Here is a 26,792-nt window from a genome sequence, read left to right as displayed (position 1 = left end):
TCAGAAACTATGAATTACAGGGGTACGTGTTTGATTGTCATACATCCTTTCCACTTTCACATACTAAAAATTTTCCTCAGTATTATATATTATAAAGAAAAGTGGGAAATCTGTGGAAAATTGAAAGATTTTAAAAAGAATAATCAAGAAAAGTTAGAAAAGAAATACATAAAAAGCAATTTTAACCAACACACAAGTTTGTCTTCAGTGTTGTGTGCAATATTAGCAAATCAAACACACCATTCAAAGGTAAACGTATGAATGATAACATAGCACAAGCCAATGTATATGAACACTGGTATTTGGTGTTAAGTTATAAACAATGCCATTGTCATTGAATCTTTAGAATTTTCATGTAGGGTGAGTTCATTATGAATCGGACATCCTCGTTCTTGAACATGTTCTAGCAATATCACTGCCTACTGAATATTATCAAAGTGGAGCTTATAATATGAAATATGTGATTAAAATATGAAGATACACTTATATGCTATCAATTGAGATAATATGATAAATATTAAAAAGCAATTTTATGGAATGAGCCAGAATTTACCATGAATCGGACAATATCCCCCATGCATCAGACAAATGGTACATTGAACAAAAAAACATCCTAATTTTATTGTGATGGCCTTTAGAATACCTGAAATGCTTATGAATAAGTGACATGAAAACATTTTTATGCTTCATTTAAAAAGTAACTCTCTATTTTAATTTCATAATGGATAAATCAATTAACAAACCTGGAGATTAGGTTTAAGTCAGGGTTGGCCGGGAAATACCAGTGGTGGGAATTACCAGCGGTAAATACCGGTATTTCCCATCCTGGGAAATACTACAAATTTTCTCTATACTGGGAAATATTGGGAAATACTGGGAAATACAAAGTTAAAGTTTTTTATTTCTTTAATTCATTCAATCTTATACAAACTTCAAAAATAAAATAAACATAAAAAGGATTAAAAACAGAAGAAGAAGAATATGGAATACCGGTATGTCTCAAATTGCAATTTAATATATTCAGAATGTATCACTACTCCATGTCCCATACCCATAAGCATTCTGAAACATATCCCTGGCTGTATAAAACTGAAGTTTTCCAATTCAAATTTGTTTTCAGTTTTGTAAAATTATTAAGTTTATTATACCCCACGCAACAAGTTGCGTGAGGTATAATGTTTTTGACCCGTCCGTCAGTCAGTCAGTGTGTCAGTCAGTCAGTCAGTGTGTCAGTCAGTCAGTCCGTCAGTCCTGTTTTTTTGTCAGCGCAACTCCTCATAAACCGCTGCACAGAATTTCGTCAAACTTTGCAGATATTTAGGACACAATGTGTAGATGTGCATATTACCAGGAAATTCTGATTCCTTTATTTTTTCTCGGAATTTCGGCACTTTTCAACTTGGAGTTTTGGCCATATCTTGAATATAGAGATGAACAGTTTGTCAGCGCAACTCCTCATAAACCAATGCACAGAATTTGGTCAAACTTTGCAGATATTTAGTACACAGTGTGTAGATGTGCATATTACCAGGAAATTCCGATTCCATTATTTTTCTGGGAATTTCAGCACTTTTCAACTTAGATTTTTGGCCATATCTTGAATATAGAGATGAACAGTTTGTCAGCGCAACTCCTCTTAAACCGCTGCACAGAATTTGGTCAAACTTTGCAGATATTTAGTACACAGTGTGTAGATGTGCATATTACCAGGAAATTCCGATTCCGTATTTTTCTGGGAATTTCGGCACTTTTCAACTTAGGTTTTTGGCCATATCTTGAATATAGAGGTGAACAGTTTGTCAGCACAACTCCTATTAAACCGCTGCACAGAATTTGGTCAAACTTTGCAGATATTTAGCACACAATGTATAGATGTGCATATTACCAGGAAATTCTGATTCCTTTATATTTTCTGGGAATTTCGGCACTTTTCAACTTAGATTTTTGGCCATATCTTGAATATAAAGATTAACAGTTTGTCAGCGCAACTCCTCTTAAACCGCTGCACAGAATTTGGTCAATCTCTGCAGATATTTAGTACACAGTGTGTAGATGTGCATATTACCAGGAAATTCTGATTCCATTATTTTTTCTGGGAATTTCGGCACTTTTCAATTTAGGTTTTTGGCCATATCTTGAATATAGAGATGAACAGTTTGTCAGCACAACTCCTCTTAAACCGCTGCACAGAATTTGGACAAACTTTGCAGATATTTAGTACACAGTGTGTAGATGTGCATATTACCAGGAAATTCCGATTCCATTATTTTTGCCTTAAGAGTTTTGCCTTTTATTGAAGAAACTTTCCAGCTAGGTAATAAGAAACTCCACTGGAATCAGCTTTTTATAATGAAATTCTATGTGAAATATTTTATGACCCTAAAAGACTCCTATTGATTTTGAGATCAAAATATTAATGGTTTAACACAAACACACACTCACACACACACCATCTTCGATAGTTCTCCCCCCCCCCCCCCCCCCTTCAAATTGGTGTGCTTTGCCTTAAATAATTTCATAAGTACAGTATATAAACAGATTCATATGACTACATCATAATTTTGTTTCCATCAATTATTTAAATGTGTAAACTGTCATGTGTTGGACATGGACTTACACTCATTAACAAATCGAAATCACTGAGGAATTTAAATAACAGTTTGTCAGCATAATTCCGGCACTGAATTTCTTGAAACTTTGTAGGTATTTCAGAATAATGTATAGATTTGTATATTACCAAGAAATTTTGATTTCATTATTTATCTAGAAACTTCAGCCCAGTTAAATTTGTAACATACAAAGATTTGAATGTCCTTATACGCAAGAAGTTTTGATGTGATGATTTTTTGCAAGTAATGCCCCTTTTTTGAATTATACTGTGTATTTAAAATGCACTGTGCCATTCATTACATGTTGCATTGTCGAGTTTTGGGGAAGCGTGGGGTATGTGAGCTTGCTCACTTTTTCTTTCATTAACTATAAATCCAAGACCAAAAAAAAGCTTGTTTTGATCCTTCTATAAACACTGTTAGTAGTTATTACAAACAATCATGTTGTTTTAACAAATTGCTCTGGACAGTTTTGTGCTCCTGTTTTCAGTGATAATTACCTAGAGTAGAACTGAAAAGCTTCTTCTTAGGTTTTATATTTATGTCATACTCTACATGTAAGAATTTTAATTCTTAGATCCTCCTTTAGATACATAAAAAAAAACAATTGGGATCTTTGGGTTCATTTCATGGACCTTTATAGACTACATTTGACTCAAGCATGAAACAAATCGACACTCATGACTGGTATATGATGAGTATGCTAGCTGTGTTATGATTGTATAAAATGAATTACTTGGAAACCAGAATTGGACAGTGATACCAAGTAGATATCTTAGCCAATAAGGTGTACTACATGTCAATATGAATGAAATTTGTAGCTATTTCTTATTTCCCAGTATTTCCCGGGAAAAACCAGTAATTCCCGGTAATTACCAGTATTTCCCACCGTCCTGGGAAATATGAGTATTTCCCAGTTTTTTGCCAACCCTGGTTTAAGTTGCATCACATTGTCTTAGACAGGCCTTGCAATGCCTTGTAATATGAAAATTTGCATCTTGGTCTGGGGTTATCATAGATCTTCAAGTTTAAAATAATTTATAGACCCCTTTTCTAGCAGTCAAATATTGATAACTTGTATTTTCTCTGAATATGTTTTTATATTTCTTTAGCTGTTACTTTGATACCCTATTATTATAATACATGTATCTCTATATGAAAAAGGAAGTAATTCGGGCCTATCCATGCATCAGACAGTTCCGATGCATGGTCAATTTGTGTCCAATGCATGGTGAAATGAAAACACTAATTAAAAACAACTTCATGAAAATTAATAATAACATTGAAATGAGATTTCTTGAAATTTTCTATAAAATTTTCAATCATTAACAAAATTCACTAAAGATGGACTTGTTCCCTTGAGGTCTAATGAAAGAAAAACAACTCTAAAAATTTGCAAAATCATAAAATTCTGGTTACACCTCTTTGATGATGTCAAATATGATGTCGCTTCAAGGCCATTATTATGGAATTTTTTGAACTCATACAGCATGATAATAAAAATTGGCATTTAAAAGTTTAAATCTTTGTTGTTAAGACAGAAACAAGTCAAAACACAGAGACAATCAGACTTGATGCAAGTTTATTGTTTAAAGTTGTTTGGGGAAGCAGGGTATGTGTCCGATGCATTTTGAACTCACCCTTAAGCTCAAATCATTTAACTAAGGTTATATTTTAAATAAAAAAAAAATAGATATTCAAAATTGCAAACAAAAATGTTAATGCAAGTGTGTCCATGCCCCTTAAAGCAGTATGATCACCAACAAATACCGATATAATCAGAATTGAAGTGGTTCCAGTCATTTTAATCAGAGTTACAGGTAGATATTTGTCAGTAATCACCATGCTTAAGTAGTTTACCATGCAGATCCTCTATGCAATAGTGTAAATAAAGATCTGGGTTTAGTCAGATTTTAATTTTGTAATTTTATATATATTTAGATCCCTAAGTAGCAGTGACAGCAGAGTATCATCAAAACATAAAAAATCCAAAAAGTCCAAGCATCGTAGAAGGTCACCATCATCTTCCCCAGAAAGGTCGCGACATAGGAGATCTCGTTCTAGGAGTAGAAGACGATCACACAGCTTTGATAGAGATTCTAGGTACAGGTCAAGGTCACGCAGCAGAGATAGGTATTCCAGGCGGAGGTCACGAAGTCGAGACAGAAGATCCAGATCGTCTAGTCGCAGTAGACGGCGTGCAAGATATTCCAGGTCAAGGTCATCAAGTCGAGACAGATATCGGTCAAAAAGGTTCATTATATGCTTATATTTCAGCTACTGGTAGATTTTTTTTCAAATCTGAACTATTCATAATGCATCAATAATATTTAATTTTGATTCACTATAGGTCTAGATCGAGAGACAGACACAGAGAAAGAAGTCCAAAAAATAAATCCACTGAGTAAGCTTCAACTAAAGTTTGTTATTTACATATTTTCACCTTGGTTACAGAAACTTGTAGTTTCAATTCTGTTATGGCTGGTGAAAGAATAGAGAAGTTATTACCTTTCTTTTAATAGTGAAATTAATGGGATTAATATTTATTAATATTATTAATAAATTAAAAATCTTTTTTTCTGCAGAGACCCTTGTGCAAATTTTCCTGGATTTGCAGACATGGTAAGTTTTCCTACTTTAAATAAATAAGAATCTCAATTTTGAACGAAAATAAAAACCTTAAAGCTAAAATCCTTACTATTTTTTCATGTTTTTAATAAAACAAAATCAGTGTTTCCAAATGATCATAAAATAATTCTTTTTTTCTTTTTCAGACACCCTCTGAGCAGGCTCAGATCAGGATGCAAATGGCTCTAAAAGCTGCAGGTATAGTCATGTATAAAGCGAAGAGTTGACCTGAATTTTCAAAGGTTTTCTGTTGCTTTTTTCATTGATTTTTTTTTACATGAAATTACCAGCATGATCTAGTCTAGGAAATTGTTGATATTAATTGAAAGGAAAAAAAAATTGTTTGTGGTATATATCATTTCACATTTGCACGAAATTATGAACTGGAATTCCAATGATTTTTTTTCAGTATTCAGTAAATTTTTACAATACTAACTAGTTAATTTTTATCAATAAATTATTTATCAGCTGCAGCAGATGAGAAGATTAAGGAGCAGACGACAAGTTCAAAGAATAGTAAATCCCTCAAAGAGCAGCTACAGTTTTCTAATGCTGTCAAGGAAATTGAGAGTTCTTCATTTGTCCAGTCTTCATTTTCTTCCAACAGAACAGTAAGTTCATTTTGAACTTTTATCTGTTTATTTTATTGCCAAGTTTCCATGTCTAATTTAAAGTTGCAATCTCCATAGTTCCTGCCTTTATATGATAAATGTGTAAGACTTGAAATGTTGAGACTACAATGTATTTTCTGAAAATATTCTCATTTTTGCTATGAAGGAAAAAATCACAATTGCATTAAGCTCTGTAGATTAACATGTAAGAAAAGAGGAAATTTAAATGAAAACTGCACATTTGTCAAGCAAATTTTTGTGTGAAACCTTTCCTAGAATTTTTTCACTACCACAATTCCACGCAATAATGATGAACAAATAAAAGATAAGTAAAGAGCTAGGTTCACTTTATGCATAAAGTGGCCCTGTAGATATACCAATTTATTGACTAACACTTTATGTTCCATTTTAAACATCAAGATAAAGTAGAGACTTAGTGCTTTCATTTTCTATTAAAAATTTTCTACTTAAAGCCAAGGTCTTGGAAACAGGCTTCATGGAATTGCAATGTTCTTGAATTTTAAGGAAAACAAGTATATTTGAGTACTTTCACAGGAGAGAAATAATATGAGCGCACCCTCTGATCTAAAAAATAAAACATGCTTTGTAATTTTCAGAAATAGTTTTATCATTTAATAGATGCATATTTTAGATCAGAGGTTGCGCTCTATATTAGATATCGAAAAATAGCTTTAAAAATTGGCTGTTTTTGTAGAATTTTTCAGGATATGAAGAAAATGACGCATTTCATGACGTCATAATGCATTGGCTAGCCAGAAAATTACGTCATTTTTGATAGATACGCAGTCATCAAAGTTTTAAGTGATATTTGATGCATTGTCAATGAAAACCAAGCAGTTTCACTTTTTCTGAAATTCACAGGGCCAAAAAAGGCCCTAAGTGAACCTTGTTCTTTACTTCTTGCAGAGAGATTACAAGAAACAAAAAATTATTGCATCTACTCTTAAAAAATCGATGCCTTTTCTCAAAAATTTGCACTATTAAACTCTGTTATGGAAGTGCAACTAATGAAACATTTGACTTCACAGTCCAAACTGAGTGCGTCAGACTTTTAATCTTCCAGTATCCAGTGGTGTAGAGGTGGATCTAAGTTAAACATGTACATGTATCATATATAAAGATTTTGATGGTATTCAATAATAAATAAAACTGTGCTTGTCCCTATGGTTACACCATAAAACAGATTACATATACAATATGGTTTGTGTAAATAGGATAAGATGTTTGAAATTGTTTTTTTAATGCAAGATTTTATTTTTGTCACTTTTTATGAATCTAGAAGTGTTTTTTTTAGATTGGAAAGAAAAAATAGGTCAATTTAAATCATGGTCATTTAATTCTGTTTTCATTCTGATTTTATCGAGCATCAGTATGTAGTCAGTTTCCCTTTTTTACCTTTTGCAATTTTGTATTACAGGACAAAGATAAGACAAGTTCAAAAGAAGAGAGTTTTTCTTTTGGTACAGCTGCTGAGTTCAAGCCTGACATGGCAGTGAAAAAAATCCTAGAAGTGGATGATTTATCAAAGCTAGCTCATTCCAATGTGAGTACTATTGTTGTAAGAAAAAAAATTCACAGATTCATTTCTAAAAAGTTTTTTTTTTAAATTTACAAATTTTCTACATTAGTAAGATCAAAGTCCAAAAATATTTATCTTAATTAGAAATAGTCCAAATAAACATTGAGAGGAGAGTCTTTCATGCTTGCTTTCAGATATAAATAAGCCTCTAGGATGAAAATTTAGATAAAATTAGCAAGCTATATAATTTCCTGCCAATATTATACCTGTCTAGAGTAGATACAAGTAATATGCATATTTTTGGTTTGTATTAATATACCTGTCTAGAGTAGATACAAGTATTATGCCTATTTTTGGTTGGTATTAATATACCTGTCTAGAGTAGATACATGTATTATGCCTATTTTTGGTTTGTATTATACCTGTCTAGAGTAGATACTTGTATTATGCCTATTTTTGGTTTGTATTATATCTTTTTAGAGTAGATACATGTAATTATGCCTATTTTTGGTTTGTATTATAGCTGTCTAGAGTAGATACATGTAATTATGCCTATTTTTGGTTTGTATTATACCTGTGTAGAGTAGATACATGTATTATGCCTATTTTTAATTTTGTATTATACCTGTCTAGTAGATACATGTATTATGCCTATTTTTAATTTTGTATTATACCTGTCTAGTAGATACATGTATTATGCCTATTTTTGGTTTGTATTATAGAGCTGTCTAGTAGATACATGTAATTATGCCTATTTTTTAGGGATGTCAAAATATTTATTTTCGTTAGTCGATTATTCAGTTGCATTATTCGAACGATAGTCGAATATTCGGAACATTTTCTGAAAATAAAATTATATTTTACTTCACTGGTACATGGCCTATTTGTAACTCAAAAACCCTTTTACATAAATCTATTTGAAAAGTAATCTCAAAATTAATGCAATGTAACGTGTGGATAGCATGATTATATGAAATAAATTTAGACATCTAATTCTCCAAAATTATCATTTCTCCATCAATCGAATTTATAAAACGGTATATACAGTCAATTTTTGTTTTAGTAAGCATTATCTAAAAATTGTCATCCGATATTTTTTTTTTTATTTTTTTTAAGCTTAGTATGAAATAAATAAAAATCAGGTGCTCGTGATATTGTTAAACAGTTTGATGCTGCTTATTCAATTGATTGTCCCAGCTATCAAAATGTCATTAAAATATTTAAGCGGATTGTTTTAATAATTATCGAAGTGTCAAAACATGTTACGGCCATGGTGCGTTCCTTGGATTTGAGCAATCCTAAAATAACAAAATGTAATTGGTACAGGGTATAAGATCAAGCCCAATTAATATTTTTCCAAACAAAGTCCAGTAATTTGATGGGTAATTTATTACAAAAACAACACAGGCAGTATCTGACATATAATTTCCGGGTTAGTGAAGCACTTACAATTACAGTACTTTTTTTAAGTACATGGAAAGTCAATCGTAATAATAATAATATTCGAATGTCGTTTCATTATTCGATCGTCGGTCCATTCGACTGATAGTCGAATAGTCGACTATTCGTTGACATCCCTACTATTTTTGGTTTGTATTGTAGCTGTCTAGAGTAGATACATGTAATTATGCAGGCGCGTAGCTGCCTATACGCAAATACGCAAGTGCGTACACATCACTTCCAGAAAAAAAGAAAAAAGATAAGAAAAAAGAGAGAATTATTCGGAGAAAAAAAATCTCAGTACATCTAACAAATATTCGTGTTTCAAATTATTCTGTGTCATACTGTGTCGATTTAAATTTTGAATTATCATGGCTGTATGATAAAATTTGAAATCTTTTATTTAATAACTGACAAATCCAAATAAATCATTCATTATTTTGTCATTGTTCTATCATACATTGATATTTTTTTAAAAAAGATCTTTGAAAAAATAAATTTCAGCCACATCGTTGAATGCTATGATCTACTAGTATGATTTACAATACGATATTTTATGTTCATAATTAAAATTTTGTATACGTGTTTTTAAACGTTAAGAATGATTATATGATACCAATTGATATATCGGTTAAATTTTAGCCTCAATTATATGTACAATAAGTTTCCATGAAATATTAATTTTCGTTAAAACAATAAATATTACTTATCTTTTATTTCCTAAACAAAAACTAAATGGCATAATTTTTATATTTCAAGAAAATGAATGAAATATTTGGTAAAACTCCGGAGCTTCTGGGTCCTCACCAGCAAGCACGTAGTATCAGGGGAGCCTCCCCACTATTTATTCCCAAAATCTAACCTTTTACTATTGAAAAAATGTACATTGAAAGGGTGGACCCCCAGTGTTTGTTGCACCATTGTTAAATCATGGTAATTTGGTAATGTATTAATAAAAATTTGGTTTGTGAAAGATGGACACCCCCCCCCCCCCTTCAACAAACACACACACACAAGAAATAGGACTTCGAATTTTGACAGTCTTCCTTTTTCGTCCTTGCTTGACAAAATTTTTAAAGTTGTAATTTTTTCCTGGCTGGCAAAAGCTATATTACGTGCCTGATCAGAGCGGTCTTAAACACTGGGGGGGGGGGGTCAAGACTCCCTCCCCCACCCAACCCCCTGCCGTTCTCTGCGTACACATCATTTCTATTCTGGCTACGCGCCTGTTATGCCTATTTTTGGTTTGCATTATAGCTGTCTAGAGTAGATACATGTAATTATGCCTATTTTTGGTTTGTATTATAGCTGTCTAGAGTAGATACATGTAATTATGCCTATTTTTGGTTTGTATTATAGCTGTCTAGTAGATACGTGTGTTATACCTATTTTTGGTTTGTATTATACTTTTGTAGAGTAGATACATGTATTATGCCTATTTTTGGTTTGTATTTTAGCTGTTTGTCGATCCTGATGTCAAGATGGATCAGTGGATTGAGAGACTGAAATCTCTAAGGCAGCGAAAACTTGAAGGAGAAGTTATTAAATGAAAACATCTTTCTGTCTTTTGATGAAATATGCTGCAGCACTAGGAGAGAGACTTGAGAGACTGTTGAATTAGCAACAAGAATTTAGGTTATTAAATACTGTAATTCAGAAACCTAACAATAATATTGTTGTGTTTCTGTTCTTAGGTCATATTGCAAAGAAAAAAACTGGTCTGATTTTAAGAATTAACAATGTACGTCGTGTTTCAATTTGCATTAACAATTTGTTAAGCTGTTGCTTTTAGCTCTGTAGTTGGTAACCTGTCACTCGTATCACTGTCATCTCATTTATTGAGCAGTGTGATGTAGGTGTCATCACAAGTTCTATGAAAAATAAAGTTATAAATAAGTGTCAATCAGGCTTTTTCATCTTGAAGTGAGATGAATTTATTTTGAATATTATTTCATCTATTATAGTGTACCAATATATGTATTTGTTTTGATGCAGATTAAACATTACAAATTTTGAGTTCACTCTTTTGTTGGCTTCGTATAGAATGTAGATGTGTCTTTCACAATTAATTTGAATAAACATGACCCACCCGTGCCTGAGGAGGAGATTCAAATACTGTAAACCAACTATTATTCACGTCATTTTTTATTCACAATTCGTCAGTTTGAAGTTAATTCGTGACAATTATTTTTCATGACTGAGGAAACATTCTTTACATATACAAAGCAAAATAATTGGTTCGTGGGGATTAATATTTGCGAGTTAAAGTAGGTCGCGAAACTGGCGGATATTTCTCACACGCAAATAAGAGGTGGTTTACAGTATTCCCATGTAAAACTTTGATTCCCTAAATTGTGTCCCAACCCTTCCCCTGGCAGGGGGTCACAACAAAAAAAAATTGAACTCTGAGGATGCTTGCATTTTAATCGATTATGGGCCTTCTGTTCTTTACAAGAAGATTTTTTTTTTTAAATTCTGTAGAATGTATTTCTCTGTTTTTAAAAAAATCCCTTATGATGGCCCCACCCTACAAAGTTTAACATCTGCACTTCCCAAGGGAACCTGTGTATTGATATCCTGATTTGTATAGCTGTTCTTGAGAAAGTTTTGTAATTATAGATTTTTTTTAAAAATCATACTCCAATGTAAAAGTTTGATACTTTATTTTGTCCCCACCTTACCCCTGGAGGCCATGAATAAATTGAATCAGCACTACCTGAAGCAGGTTGCATATTGATATGATAAGTCATGCTCTGTTGTACTTAAAGATTTTCTTCCTAATGTATTTCTATGTTGAAATTTTATTCCCTATTGTGGTCCCTTCCTAGTTCCTACCCATGGAGACCAAACATTAGCCCCTTGGAAGGGGACATAATGCTCTTCAATTGTACATTTTAAATACCCTTAACTCAAGGATGCTTTGTGGCATTTATTAAACCTCTGATTCTGCAGAAAAAAATTGAAACAATGAAGTTTTAACTTTACAGTCCTACAGACAGATGAAGAACAACAGCTAATTGGAAACTAATTATAGATCTGAGGTGTGCTAAAAGGTCTTAAATTGTTTATTTCCTTGCACATATCCCACCTATACGTACATTATCAATTTAATCTCTTCAGAATTTTTACATAATTTTCAGAAAAAATATGAAATCCAATACAGAACACTAATAGAAAATTATAAAATAGATCACAGGTGCCTGGGTCTTTATACATGTAACATATATGATACCTTATATACATATAAATGTATTTATATGTATATAAGGTATCATACATACTTATATATATCAATACCCAGGCACATGTGATTAAGATAAATATGTGCGGGAAAGAGGGGATCGATATAGCTTAGGGGAAAAGTCCGGATCCATTCGGTTTGTCAACTACAGCTTTACATTTTATACCTCCCCCGCCATTTTTTAACCACAGGGGCCAGGGGTTTCTTGGAGGTATGTTGCTTTTTAACAGCAAAATAAAATTGAGATCTGTAACTACATTAGTGTGAAAACAAGTTAAAAGTTCACTGCTATTTAAAAGACGCAAAATTGTCATTGCATATGGCGAAACCATCAAACTACCATTATATATTGAGGAAATTCGAGTTGATGATTGCTCGTGTTGCAATGTCGATTCGATCGAATATCATAAAGTTTTGTTGTTATAAAGACGTTCTAGTTATTGTAAGAAACATTTGAATTGTAGGATATCTTTAAAAGTCACTGTTAATCACAGGCAATACAAATATACAGTCTGTACATCTATCAGACGAACAGGCAAAGGATCTTCGTATGAAATGGAAAGCAAACTCAGAAACCACGAAAGAAGAGCAAAAGCGGCGGCGGTATATTATTTTTTTTTCCTTAATTCTGATCATTTTCAGTGGAATGTATTTAAAGGAGTAGATTTCTAAAACTAGGATTATTTATATCCATGTTTATGAGTCCATATTGTATAGTCTGCTTTATATTGTGTTACAGACTGTGAGTCAACATGATACTGAAGACCTTCTGTCATATACCTCCTTAAATAAGAATTACACAATTCCTAAAGTATCACCAGAGGAAAGGGAGCGTCGAAAGATGTTGAAAGGTAAAAAATGTTCCCTGTTGAAGGATATCGGGTTCATTTGCCCTATATACTTGTTTGCCAGACTCTGATCGCCCAGTGTTCATTCACTCAAGAACACAGTTGCTATTGTTATTTAAAATCATTCTTATGGAAATTATGATTTTTATCTGACAACATTTTTTTAATGATATGCATTGAAGAATCACCCATTAACATAATTCATTTTATGTATGCATGAAGACCTTTTTTTCATCTGTACTGTATGCATGAGTATTCAACATTAAAATAAGACAAACGAACCTAGAGTGAACAAGAATTATAGTGAATGGACTTACGGTGAACAAGGACTAGAGCAAATGGTGTCAAGGGCGAACATGTTTTAGGGCAAACGAACAAGCATTCCTCTTGAAGCATAATATGACAAGCTTTCTTTTCATATCTGTCTTGAAACACATGGTCAGTACATTTTTAATATTGCATTAAAGAAATCAGTACTCAACAAATACTTATTTTATGTTTAGATTGTGGAATTGATACAAAGGGAATGTCAAAAGATGAAATAGCGGAAATTGTGGTAAGTTAAGCCCAAACATTGATGGAATATAAGAAAATTACTTCATTATCAAAATTTGCACAATGACATGAATTAATTTATGCTGATTATTATAAAATTAAATGCAGAGAGCAATAGAACTGTCAAAACAAGATGTGAAAGAGAATCCTTATGACATGGACACACAAATAGATCATAGCCAATCCAGCCAGTCAGAATTAGAGTCTTTAACATCACACCAATTGAAGAAAGCTTCACAAGAATCCAGCCTATCAGGAAAAGCTTCTCCAACAGCCCACCAATCAAAGAATGCTTCACAAGAATCCATTTCATTGAACAAAGGTAGCCAAGACCTTCCCCAGTCAGATGGTGCTTTACTGGATGAAAATTTGATAGAGGGCGAGGATTCAAAAGAACAGTTGGAACACAGAGGAAACAAAAAGCCAATAGGTAGAATGAGTTTTAGATTACACAGGGAACAAGAAGTGGAAGAGGTTTCAGTTGGGAACAAGGAAAAGATTGACAAAAAAGAGCTTAAAACTGAGGAATGCTTTACTAAAACATCTAAAGCACCCGAAAATCCAGATCATAATGGAGGAGTGTTTGACAGGGTATTTAAATTGATTTTTAGCTGCACATTAAGATTAAATGTGTTTTTGATATGTACCACTAAAATTGGTGAATAGCTCTTAAAGTTTTGGTCTGGAAGAAGGACAATAAAAAACTTATTACTTGCAGGTATCCATTTGTTGACTATTGATTATTTCTTCAGGTTGTCAGGACATGCAAGAAAGCAAAGGCAGCTGTTTTCAGGAATTTGACCCAAAAACAACAGGCAACACAGAGCCCTGTGATAATTCCAGATTCTCCAGAAAATGTAAGATATTTTTGTTATGTTTCACAAACAAGGCCTCTCACACTGACTACCAAATGTAGTGGGAAGGGAGGAATGAATAAAGAAAATATATGGCTAGCTGGGAATCGAACCTGAGACCCCTAGGCTGTATCACTAGTCTTGCCATTTAGGCACCCAGGCTGATATCCACAGTCCATGTAGCCGAACTGCTACACATTATGCTTTCATGTGATTTGAAAACATAAGACCATGGAACATTTAATGACAAGATCTGAAATTTGCAGCTTACTTCATTTTCGTCTGTTACAGTCAAAACATTTGATGATGGACAAGAAATGGGATGGTACTATATATGGATGTCTGAGAAAACATTGGATTGAAATTCTAGTTTGAAATTCCTTTTCAATCCACTTCAATTACTCTTGTAAGCACATTGTTACTGATTTATCCAGAAGACAAATAATTTCAATTTTGGAATAGTGTAAAAGAACTGCGAACGATAGTATTGTTCTCCCGCCTACCTCCAAGTCAATTTTCAAAAGTTAAGATATTCGAATGATTTTTAATATTTATATTGATATTTATATGGATTTTCATAAAACATTACTTCTTTGGGAAAACAACGAGAGATAACTCTAAAATTTTGGTAAAACTCGTGTTTTCACTATAGAAATCAACGGAGAAGGGAATATATTTTTAAAACATCTTTCCCCCCCATGAAACAAAAATTCCTTTTTACGGGTTATATGGACTGTCATTTCACAAATTCATACCAAAGCTTTTTGTGTTTCACAGGGGGAACATATGTTTATATACAAAAAACAACAAAAATGCTTATTTTTTCACTAATTTCCAAGTGCTTTACAACTGAAACATTATATTTTACTAATATATATGCTTAATTTTATATGCATAAAACATAAGAAAAGATTTAAGAAACATTTATTCATATCCAAGACTATTTCAGAATATGGTGATGCTCTATAGCCCTATTTCAGTGGAAAATATCGTCTACCCCCCTTATTCCAAGAGCTGGAATTAGGGATATTTTACTATTTAGCACTGGAATTAAAATAATTAATCAATTACCATTGAACTGTTCTTTGCATTAAACAAAGATTTTATGGCCAAATTGTCATCAATATTGAATTAAATGGTTGTAAAATGTAGGCGGGAATCAGGAGTTACCGTGCATAGTTCTTTATGTAAATCAGAATTTTCTGTCCAGAGTTTTTAAAGAAATAAAAAGAGGGCGACCATTTCAAAATTTGCCTCCCCCCTTCTAGAATCAAATGGTTGTAAGCTGTAAGAATATATCTAAATCTTCTATATCTTTAACTTTTGCATGTCCTTAAAAATATTAGATAGAAAATTCTGACATACATTAATTTTAAACTACATGTATTTCAAGCTACATTTGAAATTATTTATCTTTTGGATCATACATTAACACTTTGTGTATGAAAAAAGCTCAGATAGATTGAAAATGAATTTTGAACTAGAATTTCAATCCAATGTTTCCTAAGTTGTCTGTTTTAAATTGTACCTGCCCATTTCATTGTCTATCATCAAATGTTTTGATTGTAACAGATGGAAATGACATAAGCTGCATAATTTCGATCTTGCCAGTTTATGTATCGTGGTCTTATTTTATTAATAAACTAGATGAAATCCCGCGCAAGCGCAGGGAATTGAATTTATACCACTACCGACAGAAAAAATCGAATAATATATATATTGTAGTGTCTATTGACAACCTCAGGCTTATAGCAGGAAGAAATACTTTGTTCAAAATCCTGCATGAAGTAGAAGTACGTCTCCAACCCCCAACCCCCCTTGTAAAACTTAAATTACAATATCATTAATTGACGTTTATTGTGAAACCTGTTATATACTATGTTATGGATATTGTATATACTATGTTATGGATATTGTACTTCAGATGCTCTTATTTCATTTCCGTCAAGAATAAAAGCAGTGAATATGCACATTTTACTGAGAAATATTTTTTTTTTGGGGGGTAAAAATTCACAGGTACTTGGGTCTTGGTTTATAAATATGTATGTACCTTATTGATATGTGAAAACTGTACCTTACCTCTTTTTTTTTACATACATGTATCTATAAGGTACATACATATTTATAATCCAAGACCCAAGAACCTGTGTGAAAATTAGCTTTTATATAACGCCCTATGAATACACTGGCGGATTTAGAGGGGGGCCCAGCTCCCCTCCCGTTTTGTGTCCAAAATATACATAAAATTTAATAAATCAATTTTTTTTGGTGTGTCCGGTGTGTCAGTGGGCCCCTACCCCAACCCCAAACTGGTCCCCCCCTTTCAAGATTCCTGGATCCGCCACTGGAATAGGCCGAGTATTTGATACAAAAGACTGTATTAAAAAAACTGAAATGTATTGATTAAAGCACAAAATTTTACAACAGAATTGTATTTGAATAATGCCTTATTCATTAATATTCTCTTTTCATGTAAGCAAGTTTATTAAGAAGTACATATTGTACTTGGGGTTCGTTGCCACGATGCTCTCAGTGAGGAATATATACAAATTTTACCAATAAATTTATTAGGAAAACCTTCTACATATATGTAATAGTCTTTCGATATATAAATATATTCACAACTTACAGTGTTATCAATTATTTACCACTATTTCAATGACCATTCACACAAAAGCCTTTTTTTGTGTTAAAGCAGCTATAATCGCCTTGTTTTTATGCCCCCGGATCGAAAGATCCCAGGGGTATATTGTTTTTGTCCTGTCTGTCTGTTTGTCTGTTTGTCTGTCAGTCTTTTGAAAAACTTTAACCTTGGCCATAACTTTTGAACAGTTGGTGCTTGGGGTTTCAAACTTCACATGTGTATTCCTTGTGACAAGACTTTCCTCTGGATATGAACCTCTTTGACCCTTTGACCTTGACATAAGAGTTTGACCTACTTTTGAAAAACTTTAACCTTGGCCATAACTTTTGAACGGTTAGAGCTAGGGCTTTCATACTTCACATTTATAATCCTTGTTACATCACCTTCCTTTGGATACCAACCACTTTGACCTTTTGACCTTGACCTAGGAGTTTGACCTACTTTTGAAAAACTTTAACCTTGGCCATAACTTTTGAACGGTTAGAGCTAGGGCTTTCATACTTCACATTTATAATCCTTGTTACATCACCTTCCTTTGGATACCAACCACTTTGACCTTTTGACCTTGACCTAGGAGTTTGACCTACTTTTGAAAAACTTTAACCTTGGCCATAACTTTTGAATGGTTGACGCTAGGGCTTTCATACTTCACATATGTAATCCTTGTGACATCACCTTCCTTTGGAAAATAATTTGCACATTTTCCTTTTTAATCGGTTATCACAACTTATTTCTTTTATATCATTTAAATCAAGTTTTGATTGAATAATTCAGTAATGACGTTTAATGAAGTAAATAAACGATTGCTTGTTGTCAGTTTCATTAAAAATTGCCAGTAATTTAGATCCACCAACTGGAAACGCCACTGTACTCACATTTTGGCTATTTCATGGCTGTTTATAGAAAATAAAAGTAGACTTTTAATTTAATGTATGATACTTACAATGCAAGTGAAATCTAAATATAGTTTAGGGACATCATCTTGTATCTAGTGTGTTCTTAGAGGAGTAAGTAAGAACTTCATATTTGCTGCAAAGTTTAGAATAGTTAGAGGAAGTCATAATTAGTTTTTGGGGTCTCAGGTCAAAGGTCAAGGTGAAAAGTGAAAATTATTTGTTTTGCAGTAAACTTGAATGTTTTTAACATAAAATCATTTTATGCACTATGTGAATTAAGATGGGTAAGATATATTTTAGATAAAGATCAATGCCAAAGGTCAAAACTATCAATATGGCTGTTTCTGATTTCGGTAAAGAATTTTTTTAACTGAATAGAAAATTTTCTCTACACAAATTAGTTTAACAGTTGATAGAGGAAGACATGTATATATTTTGAGGTCATTCTTTCAAAGGGCAAAGTCCAAGTGTTATTTTCACATGAACACACTTTATGTGCTACAAAAAGTTGAATGTTTATTTTAACACACTGGCTTTGTTGCTATTCATTACACAATTCAGAATAGCTGCATATAGTTCCTGAGGACACTTGCTCAAAGGTCAAGGTCTAAAGGTCAAGTTTATTGATTATTATTAATACTGTGGGATTTGTATGACTTAGGTTTTCTTGTATCATTCAATGCTAACAGTTCAACAAAGAAACAGAGAGAGAGAGAAAAAAAATCATAGATTACATTCTCAGAATTGACAGTGGCTATTCTGAAATCATCTATAATTGGTAAAAGATGCAATGGAAGTAAAATATACCTTATTAGAGAGACACAGAATTTAATGAACTATGATGTATTACACAGGAAGAGCAAAGTGATGATGATTTTGTACCAAAAGTGAATAAGAATCCCCACAAGAGAACAATAGTAGAGAGCAGTGAGGAAGAGGAAAAGAATTTTGTTTCAGAAAAGCCAAAGGTAAGTACAGTGTGAAAAAAAAATACAGCATGTAGTTGTTCATTTTCCTCTAAATGATAAGTTGAAAATTTATAAACACTTTTTTTCGTTCACAACATCAATCTTTACATAAATATCAACAATAAATTTTCTTTTTTTAAAAGCATTTGTGTATTATTGAGAATAAACAGTAAAATTGTGTACTGTGTAGAAATTCTTAAAAGCACCAGAAGCATTTCAGAGTAGTATGCAATCAAGTATTATTTAGAAATGGAAAAAAAGGAATGCATGTATTAAAAAATTATTTATAGATTCAGAATACAGTCGGTTCTAAAAGAATTAAACTGATGCCCCCTGGTACAGAGAAAGGGAGGGACATCCAGGAGGAAAAGGGTCACAGATCAGTGTCCCCCATGGAGAACGATTTGGAGTTCTTTAAACAGGTGGGGTGAATTTCTCACATCATAGCTAAAGAGATTTTTAACATGCAGTATAAGTAATTAAAAATGAGACAGCTCACTTCAACAGGTGTCATTACTACTGTAAAATCACTTTTTTTTTGTGGGGTCAAATTTTCAAGGTTTGAGAAAAAAAAATTGTTTGTGGGGATTTGATTTTGTGGTTGAAGAATTGCTGAGTTTTTATATCTTGTAATCATGTAATGTTAACATTTCATGGAGGACTGAACTTATGGGTCTCTTCATACTACGAAAACAATGAAAATTAACCCCCACAAAAATCAGTGATTTCACAGTATGTGAGGATAATTCTACTCCAAATGTTCAGTAAGGCGAGCTTGAGTCAAATTTGTGAATGGGTTTAGATATAGTTTCTGAATGAAAGCTTGCCAGATGTAACCCTAGATGTTTATATTATCTTTATTTTGTTGGAAGTGACCTACTCTAAAACATTTCAATGTGTTGCATACCCCCAAAAAATTAGGTCAAATTCAGATTCTGAAGAAAAATAGTGGTAGAAAATAGTCTGGACCTGTAAACTTTGATTCCTAATTGAGAATGGACCTCTTCAAAAATGTCCAAATTGCCATTCTTCAGAAATTATGTAATCAATATATTCGTCGTCCAGTGAAAGTGCTGTAGCTTAAAATGAAATATTTGGGAGAGAGATGTTGCAGAGGGTCAATGTACATGTATAATCCTATGATATTTTGTATTACAAAAACCTATCAAGAATTTGATTAAATTTACAATAATGATTTATTATTAACTCTTCTTTGTTTAAAATAGGACCTTGCTGATAAACATGCATGTAAGACACTCTCCAACGATCATCATTTCAGGTAATTCATCATTTTATTGAGATTTCATGCATTGTACACCCCATTCAGTTTTACAAAGGTAAAAAATACAATATACCATCTATGATTAAGCTATATATTTATTATAAACAACTTGTCTGACAATGTATTATAATCTTTTTATTGCATATATATGTATATTTCTTTTCTTTTAAAACAACAGGAAAATGAAGTCAGTGAAGGTGAGTAGAACCATAATTTGAAGGGGAAAAAAAATTCTGAATTTAAAAATTCATTTTACAAGAGAGGAGAAAATTGCTTATTGATGCTTTGGTCATATCTTCAAAATTTTGTGGCCAAAGTAAAACCAGTGCCTTTGTTTTCACAGAAAGAAAGAAACAAGATCAGGACTCCTTTTTATGCACCTAATATTAAAGATGTCGAGAGATACACAAAAGTGATTCTGCAAGCATTTGAGATTTATCATCGGAAACTTTTTCTCCTCCAATCTAAATCATGCAATTACATGGACAGGGGGGAACCTGTCAAGCCTGGTCGACATATGGAGAAAACGATTGACCTGAAAAAGCGAGGTCAGCAGGAGGTGGCCATTACTACTTATGGTGACGATGATGATATTACAACAGAAGATCATGTGTATGGTCAATTCTCTGTGAATGAGAATCCACTTGATTTTATGGATGATGATGCAGCTGCCCATGAAGTGATTAAAACAGGATCAGCTAAGGCAGAAAATAGACCTCTGAAATTGACCAAAACAAGAAGAAAAACAAATAAAGAGAAGGACTCTGTCAAAAATACAGTGAATATTGTGGAGGATGATGATGTAATGGAAGTGATGGACCAAAGTAGTCAGGTGGAATTGCCTCCTCTGGAGGGTCAGAAAGAGGATCAGGAATTATCTGAATACTTTTTGGGACAAGACAAAGAAAATGATCTTGAAACCATTCATGAACAGAGGCGTGTTCAAGACAGACACACTCCGGATATTTTGATGGCGGAGGATACATTTCTGAAATTAGACAGAAAGCAAGACCCCAAGCGAAATGGAAGGACTTCACAAAAAAACAGAAGGCCAGAAAAGCAATTACAGTTTGATGTTCAAGCACTTAGAAATAGAGTTACTGAAAGTAAAAAGAATGATATATACCACAACAACCAGTTTATGTTATCAGAAAATACTTCAAAAACCAGATTTAAAAGACATCATAGTGACATTAGCACAGCTAGTTCAGATTCAACATCTAGAATGGAAGAGGATTTCATTCAAGAATTAGCAAAGAAGGATAAATCAGTAAAATATGGAACTGTACATCCGGCCAGGAATCCTGGGATAATGATTAATCCGGATGGAGATGTTTATGCTACGCAGATGTGTGCAATGGAGGAGAAGCATTCAAATAAGATTGAAACCAATGAAGAAAACTCAAATACCCAGATGACAGATAATTATTTTGATGCTGGAGGTAGTGGTGACCAAATTAATTCAATCATTGTGAATGATGATGAGAGTGTAGAAATGGCTGCTTCAAAACGTGATGTTGAGAAAGAAGATGAAGTTATTGAAGAAGTCATCACAGACGACTCAGAAGAGGAAGTTATATTTTCTGTTAAACAACCCAAGGAGAATGCACCAAGGCCAAAGGAAAACAGCAGTCAGGAAGGTGAGGTTAAACTGAACATAAAGAGAAGACTCGAGCCAAAGAAAGCGAGAAAGTTCCAGGTAGCAGAGTCTGATGAAAGCACCGACAGTCCAACCTCCAACGATGACAAGAAGGTGGAAAGAGATGTCCATGTTGAAAGTGGTGAGGGATGGCTATCTGCCAGAAACTGGACAAACAATAAACCGACTGTAAAAACATATACAAGGAGAACCAAAATGAGTGAAACTTCAAGAAAACCTCCTCCTAAGGTATCCAATCAAATATTTTCCTTAAGTTTTCTAAGTTCAGTTTGTACTCTTGCTATGAAAAACACACACAAAAATCCATTGTTTTGAATACAAAGTATTGTTTCATGTGTTCTAGGTGTCAGAATTGGTGCCTTGTCCCATGTGTTATAGGAAGTTTGATAGTGACCACATAGAGACCCACGCAGCTGAGTGTGAGGGAGAAGTTAATGGTGAGTGTGAAGGAGATGTTGAGGGTGAGTGTAAGAGAGACGTGAATGTAAGAGATGTCAAAGGGATATGGTAGTTGAGTGATGTTAAGAACAAGTGTAAGAGGAAGGGGGGGGGGGGGGTAACAGTGAGCATAAGAGAAGGACAAGGTTTAGTTTGAGGTTAATGATTTGTTTGAAGAAATGGTCATGGATGGATTTATTGGAGATATGAATGGTGAAAGTGAGAGAGATGTCAGTGGTGAGTCTTACAGAAAAGACATCAGTGAATCTAAGATATGGATAAAGGGTATGAGGGGATTCAGGGGAATCAAAGATGATTTTAGAGAAGGATCAAGAGGGAGTGTAAAAGGAAGTTCTAGGTGAGTCCAGGAGAGGGGATAAGAGTGAGTGTGTAAGAGGGATTTTGTGGGGATTCAGGGGAATCAAAGATGATTTTAGAGAAGGATCAAGAGGGAGTGTAAAAGGAAGGTCTAGGTGAGTCCAGGAGAGGGGATAAGAGTGAGTGTGTAAGAGGGATTATGGATGAATGCCAAAGGAGTCAGTGTGTTGGTATTATGGATATGGCAGGGTATACTTCACTGTTGAATAATTTTAGACACCTATTTTAGTGCACAATAACTAAAAAAAACTCTTCTGACCAGTTTTCATAATTTTCGGCTATACAGTAAAATGATTATCACATATTATGTTACCCGCGTTTCTTTTTCCTTTCATTATATTCATATGTACATGTATCTTATTTATTTCAGTAAAAGAAGTACCTATAAATTAATTTTCTTGATATCCCTTGCAGATAATGCCGATGAAAACATGGACACAGAGGCTGAGCGAAATCAAGGTACCCATATGTAAAGTAATGCAAACACATGTAGATGAATGAGAAATGAATTATTGTACAATAATCCCATGCATTATAGAAAATAAGAAATATTGTAATCCAGTGTTTTCATGGTGAGATTTTGTATTACAAACTTCAAAATTCTTAGAATACATTGGGGAAAATCTTCTCAGTCCTCATCTATACATTTAGTAATAAATATTTTCACAATTTCATAACATGATAAAACTCATAGATGCAATAAAAGGGAAGGAAGGTTAATACCTTCTACCTGTAAAGAGTCTAAGCATTCTTACCTGAGTTCCCACAACTGCAATGTTTTACTTTTATTCATCACATGTAGGGGACATATCAGCTTTTTCAGAAGAGCAAAATTAACACAATCTATAGTTTCTTGAACACGATTTTTGTAATATAGTATTTTTACATCAAACTTTATCTTTTCTTTTTTCAGACAATTTATCGCCATCCAGAAATATGTAAGTTTTCATGCAGAAATGCAAAATGTAATAAATCATGGTTTTCTTTTGAAAAGTTTAGGAGGTCATTCTAAGCAGCACAGAATCTCATTCACAACCCACTTGATCCTAAGAAATTTGGTTCAAATATAGGTGTCAGAATTGGTGCCTTGCCCCATGTGTTAAAGTTTGGTTTAAATATTAATTTAATTAGATTAAAGATGCCTGAACAATGTTTTCATTCTTTGATAGCCAGTCTATTATATACAATATATACTTCAATTTTCTAATTCTTATTCCAATACATAGGACTGGGCAGTCCTGTATAGTGTGTCTGGAGCCATTACCACATGGATTTGATGAGATTGCTCATCCTCAGTGTTTGGAGGAAGCCACACAGGCGCAGCACCAGGCAGATAACAAAATATTTTACAACATGCAGGTGGAGGAGCCACGGACTACAAGATCCAGGGGGAGGTCCCAACAAGTAAAATCAACCGATCAAAAGCCAGACCTGGCAAACCCATTTGTGTTCAATATAGATGATAATTGAATTGTTTGTGATAGTTGGATGAAATGCTATTGTTATGATTTCTTGTTGATTTCTATTAAATATTGATCAGTATTATTGATTTGATTTTTTTTAATTTAACATTGAACTTGAAGGTCACTTCACCTAATCTCTTGTTAAAATAAATTATGGAATAACTGTCTTCTCATTTGTTATTTGTGACGTTAGTGCTGATTTAACAGTAGCAAACTAAGTTTTACTGGCAACGCATAAGTGTCCACGGTAAAACGGATGTTTGTGACCATTAAATCAGCATTTAGTCATTTACAGTCACAGATAAGAAATGATAAGATAGTTATTCCCATTCCAATGATTTTATGCACTTTGTTTGATGTTAACATCTAATTTTATTGAGTTTTGTTCTAAGAAATAGGTCACAAAGCGGTGTGTTTTTGTGTTGTTCTTTTGTGACGTCACAATCGCAAGCTTTCACTCTCAATAATGCTCATTTAACTGCCTCAAACCTCAGTGCATTATCCAATCAAAATGCATTTTACAAAACAGTTGCAGTAGAATTAGTGATTTATTATCTACATGTATATCAAGGATGCGGACAGAATTTGTCAAAATTTTAGAATACTGATGAAGATTTACTGGAGTTTAGTTTTGGTTGTATGGCAAATATTGAAATTAACAGTAGTGAAAAGAACTTTTAAAATGTAGATGACCAAAGCTAATGATGGAAATTATAAGCCTCAATTTTGAACACGGTAATAATAGCAAAAATTGGCAGATGGTAACTATAAATGAGATCAGAGTGTTGTATATTATCCTGAAATATCTGTCTGAAAATCATCTATTTTAATTTATTTCAATCAAATGTATAACTACATCTTCTAAACATTTGTGATTACCTGTCAAGTACAAAGACAAGCTGTTTGTGGTAGATGAACTCATGCATGCATCTGGTTTGGAGACCTTGTATACATATTCTTTGAAATTACTTCTTTTGTAAGGGGGGGGGGGGTAAATTTTTGTCATGGCCGTAGGAACCGGGAGGGGGGGGGGCGTGCCCCCCAATAATTTTGCCGATATATAGATTACTATAGGAAACATAGGTACCATATGCTTGTGCCCCCTCAATAAAAACGTCTGATGACCCTTTTTTTTCTTTTTTCTTTTTTTTTTGCTTGTCAAGAATTTTTGGTAGCTGATAGTGCCCCTCCAACTGAAAATGTATGGCTGTGCCCCCCCAAACTGAAATTGCTTCCTACGGGCCTGTTTGTGGTATAAATTGACTCATGAATTAATATCCTGTAGAAAATGTTACAATGTCAAACCACAACATTAGCTTTGTCTACCATTTGCTTCTTCAACCATGAAATCAACACCCCCACAAACCAGTATTTTTTTCTCAAACCAAGAAAATTTAACTCCACAAAAGAAGTTATTTTACAGTATTTGCATGTAATAGCATATAGGTTTCTTGATGAAGCTGACTACCATTGTGTGAAAAATTTGTTTCACTTTTATCTACTGTGAAATCGCCAATTTTCATGGGTTTTAATTTTCGTGGTTTGAAGAGACCCACAAAATCAAGTCCCCTATAAAATGTAAAATTCCATATATATTATAACTCAACTGTTCTTCAATCACGAAATCAAATCCACATGAAGCGATATTTTTTTTCTCAAACCACGAAAATTTCACTCCACAAAAATTAAGCCATTTTACAGTATTACATAGTTTAAAAAGAAGAATGAGCTTGAACTAGGAGACATGATTTTTACGAAAACAGATCCATGTACATATATGGAATATTCATGGATATTTAGAATGTCAAATACTGGAAAGGATGAGGAAGGAACAAAGGAAGTACATATAAAAGTTACATTTTAGTTTGAGGAAAGAATATATATATTAAAGTAGTAATATTTTGATAACAGGCATATGTACGGTATATATAGACCCCAAAAACATACTGTATCAAATTTAATTATTATCATGGCATGGAAATTTTTTTTTTGTTTGTGAAGAGAAATGTCAAGTAACTTTAGATTTGAATATGCAATAAATACTTAAATTTTTATTTTAAGACCTTGAACTGTCATAGTTGCAAAATTATGACAAGACAAAGAGGTACTTTTAGAACCTTTTTGTGTTCCCGTAATCGGAGATTCAGCAGACAGTTGTTCAGGCCTTCAGGGGCATGTTATCACCAGCAAAAAATTTAATCTTGGTCATAACTATTGAATGGTTGATGATAGGACTTTCATATATTTCAAAATATGCATTCCTTGTCACAAAACATTTCTTTCGATACCAACATTTTTGACCTAATGATATTGACCTTTAGGTTTGACCTATTTTTGAGAAACTTTAAACTGGGTTGGCTTTAATTTTTGAACGGTTTTCGCTAGGGCTTTGATATTTCACGTGTCTATTCTTTGTCACATGACCTTTTATTTGGTACCAATATTTTTAATCACATGACCTTGACCTTTGAGTTTGACCTACTTTTGAATAACTAACCATCGCAATGACCTGCCATACTGGGGATCAGTGTTTCACAGATACATTTTGTTTTATTTGTATTATCATTTGGTTTTTATTATTTATTTAGTACCATTCTATATTCAATATGTGTATAATTTAACAAAAATAAAATTATACTTCTTTGCAAGTACTTCGTTTTGTCGTTTGTCGAGTTGAATGAAATCCGGAAACCCATCATTCTTTGTCCGAGTTTTACAACCTCCAATCAATGATACG

At 33.1% G+C, this 26,792-nt stretch overlaps 1 protein-coding gene across 1 annotated transcript in view; it reads left to right on the top strand.

Moving 5' to 3' along the window:
- LOC133181175 (DNA-directed RNA polymerase II subunit RPB1-like) overlaps nt 1–24,081 on the top strand; it is a 47,357-nt gene extending 23,276 nt beyond the window's left edge. Inside the window, exons 29-49 of the mRNA XM_061315715.1 lie at nt 4,551–4,862; nt 4,960–5,013; nt 5,195–5,231; nt 5,384–5,435; nt 5,706–5,848; nt 7,287–7,412; nt 10,286–10,338; nt 12,612–12,672; nt 12,809–12,920; nt 13,421–13,473; nt 13,581–14,063; nt 14,225–14,329; nt 18,721–18,834; nt 19,125–19,256; nt 20,061–20,113; nt 20,295–20,313; nt 20,460–22,004; nt 22,120–22,213; nt 23,007–23,051; nt 23,506–23,530; nt 23,819–24,081. Of these exons, the coding sequence (XP_061171699.1) occupies nt 4,551–4,862; nt 4,960–5,013; nt 5,195–5,231; nt 5,384–5,435; nt 5,706–5,848; nt 7,287–7,412; nt 10,286–10,338; nt 12,612–12,672; nt 12,809–12,920; nt 13,421–13,473; nt 13,581–14,063; nt 14,225–14,329; nt 18,721–18,834; nt 19,125–19,256; nt 20,061–20,113; nt 20,295–20,313; nt 20,460–22,004; nt 22,120–22,213; nt 23,007–23,051; nt 23,506–23,530; nt 23,819–24,062 (3,862 nt within the window). The 3' untranslated portion in view covers nt 24,063–24,081. The remainder of the gene's footprint in view (nt 1–4,550; nt 4,863–4,959; nt 5,014–5,194; nt 5,232–5,383; nt 5,436–5,705; nt 5,849–7,286; nt 7,413–10,285; nt 10,339–12,611; nt 12,673–12,808; nt 12,921–13,420; nt 13,474–13,580; nt 14,064–14,224; nt 14,330–18,720; nt 18,835–19,124; nt 19,257–20,060; nt 20,114–20,294; nt 20,314–20,459; nt 22,005–22,119; nt 22,214–23,006; nt 23,052–23,505; nt 23,531–23,818) is intronic.
- The last annotated feature ends 2,711 nt before the right edge of the window (nt 24,082–26,792 follow it).

The sequence above is a fragment of the Saccostrea echinata genome, unplaced genomic scaffold (assembly GCF_033153115.1).
Source record: "Saccostrea echinata isolate AGI-Se365-2 ecotype Australia unplaced genomic scaffold, CSIRO_AGI_Sech_v1 ptg000008l, whole genome shotgun sequence".
Lineage (NCBI taxonomy): Eukaryota > Metazoa > Mollusca > Bivalvia > Ostreida > Ostreidae > Saccostrea > Saccostrea echinata.
Note: the sequence above shows the minus strand (reverse complement) of the source record. Positions and strands in the feature narration are given on the sequence as shown.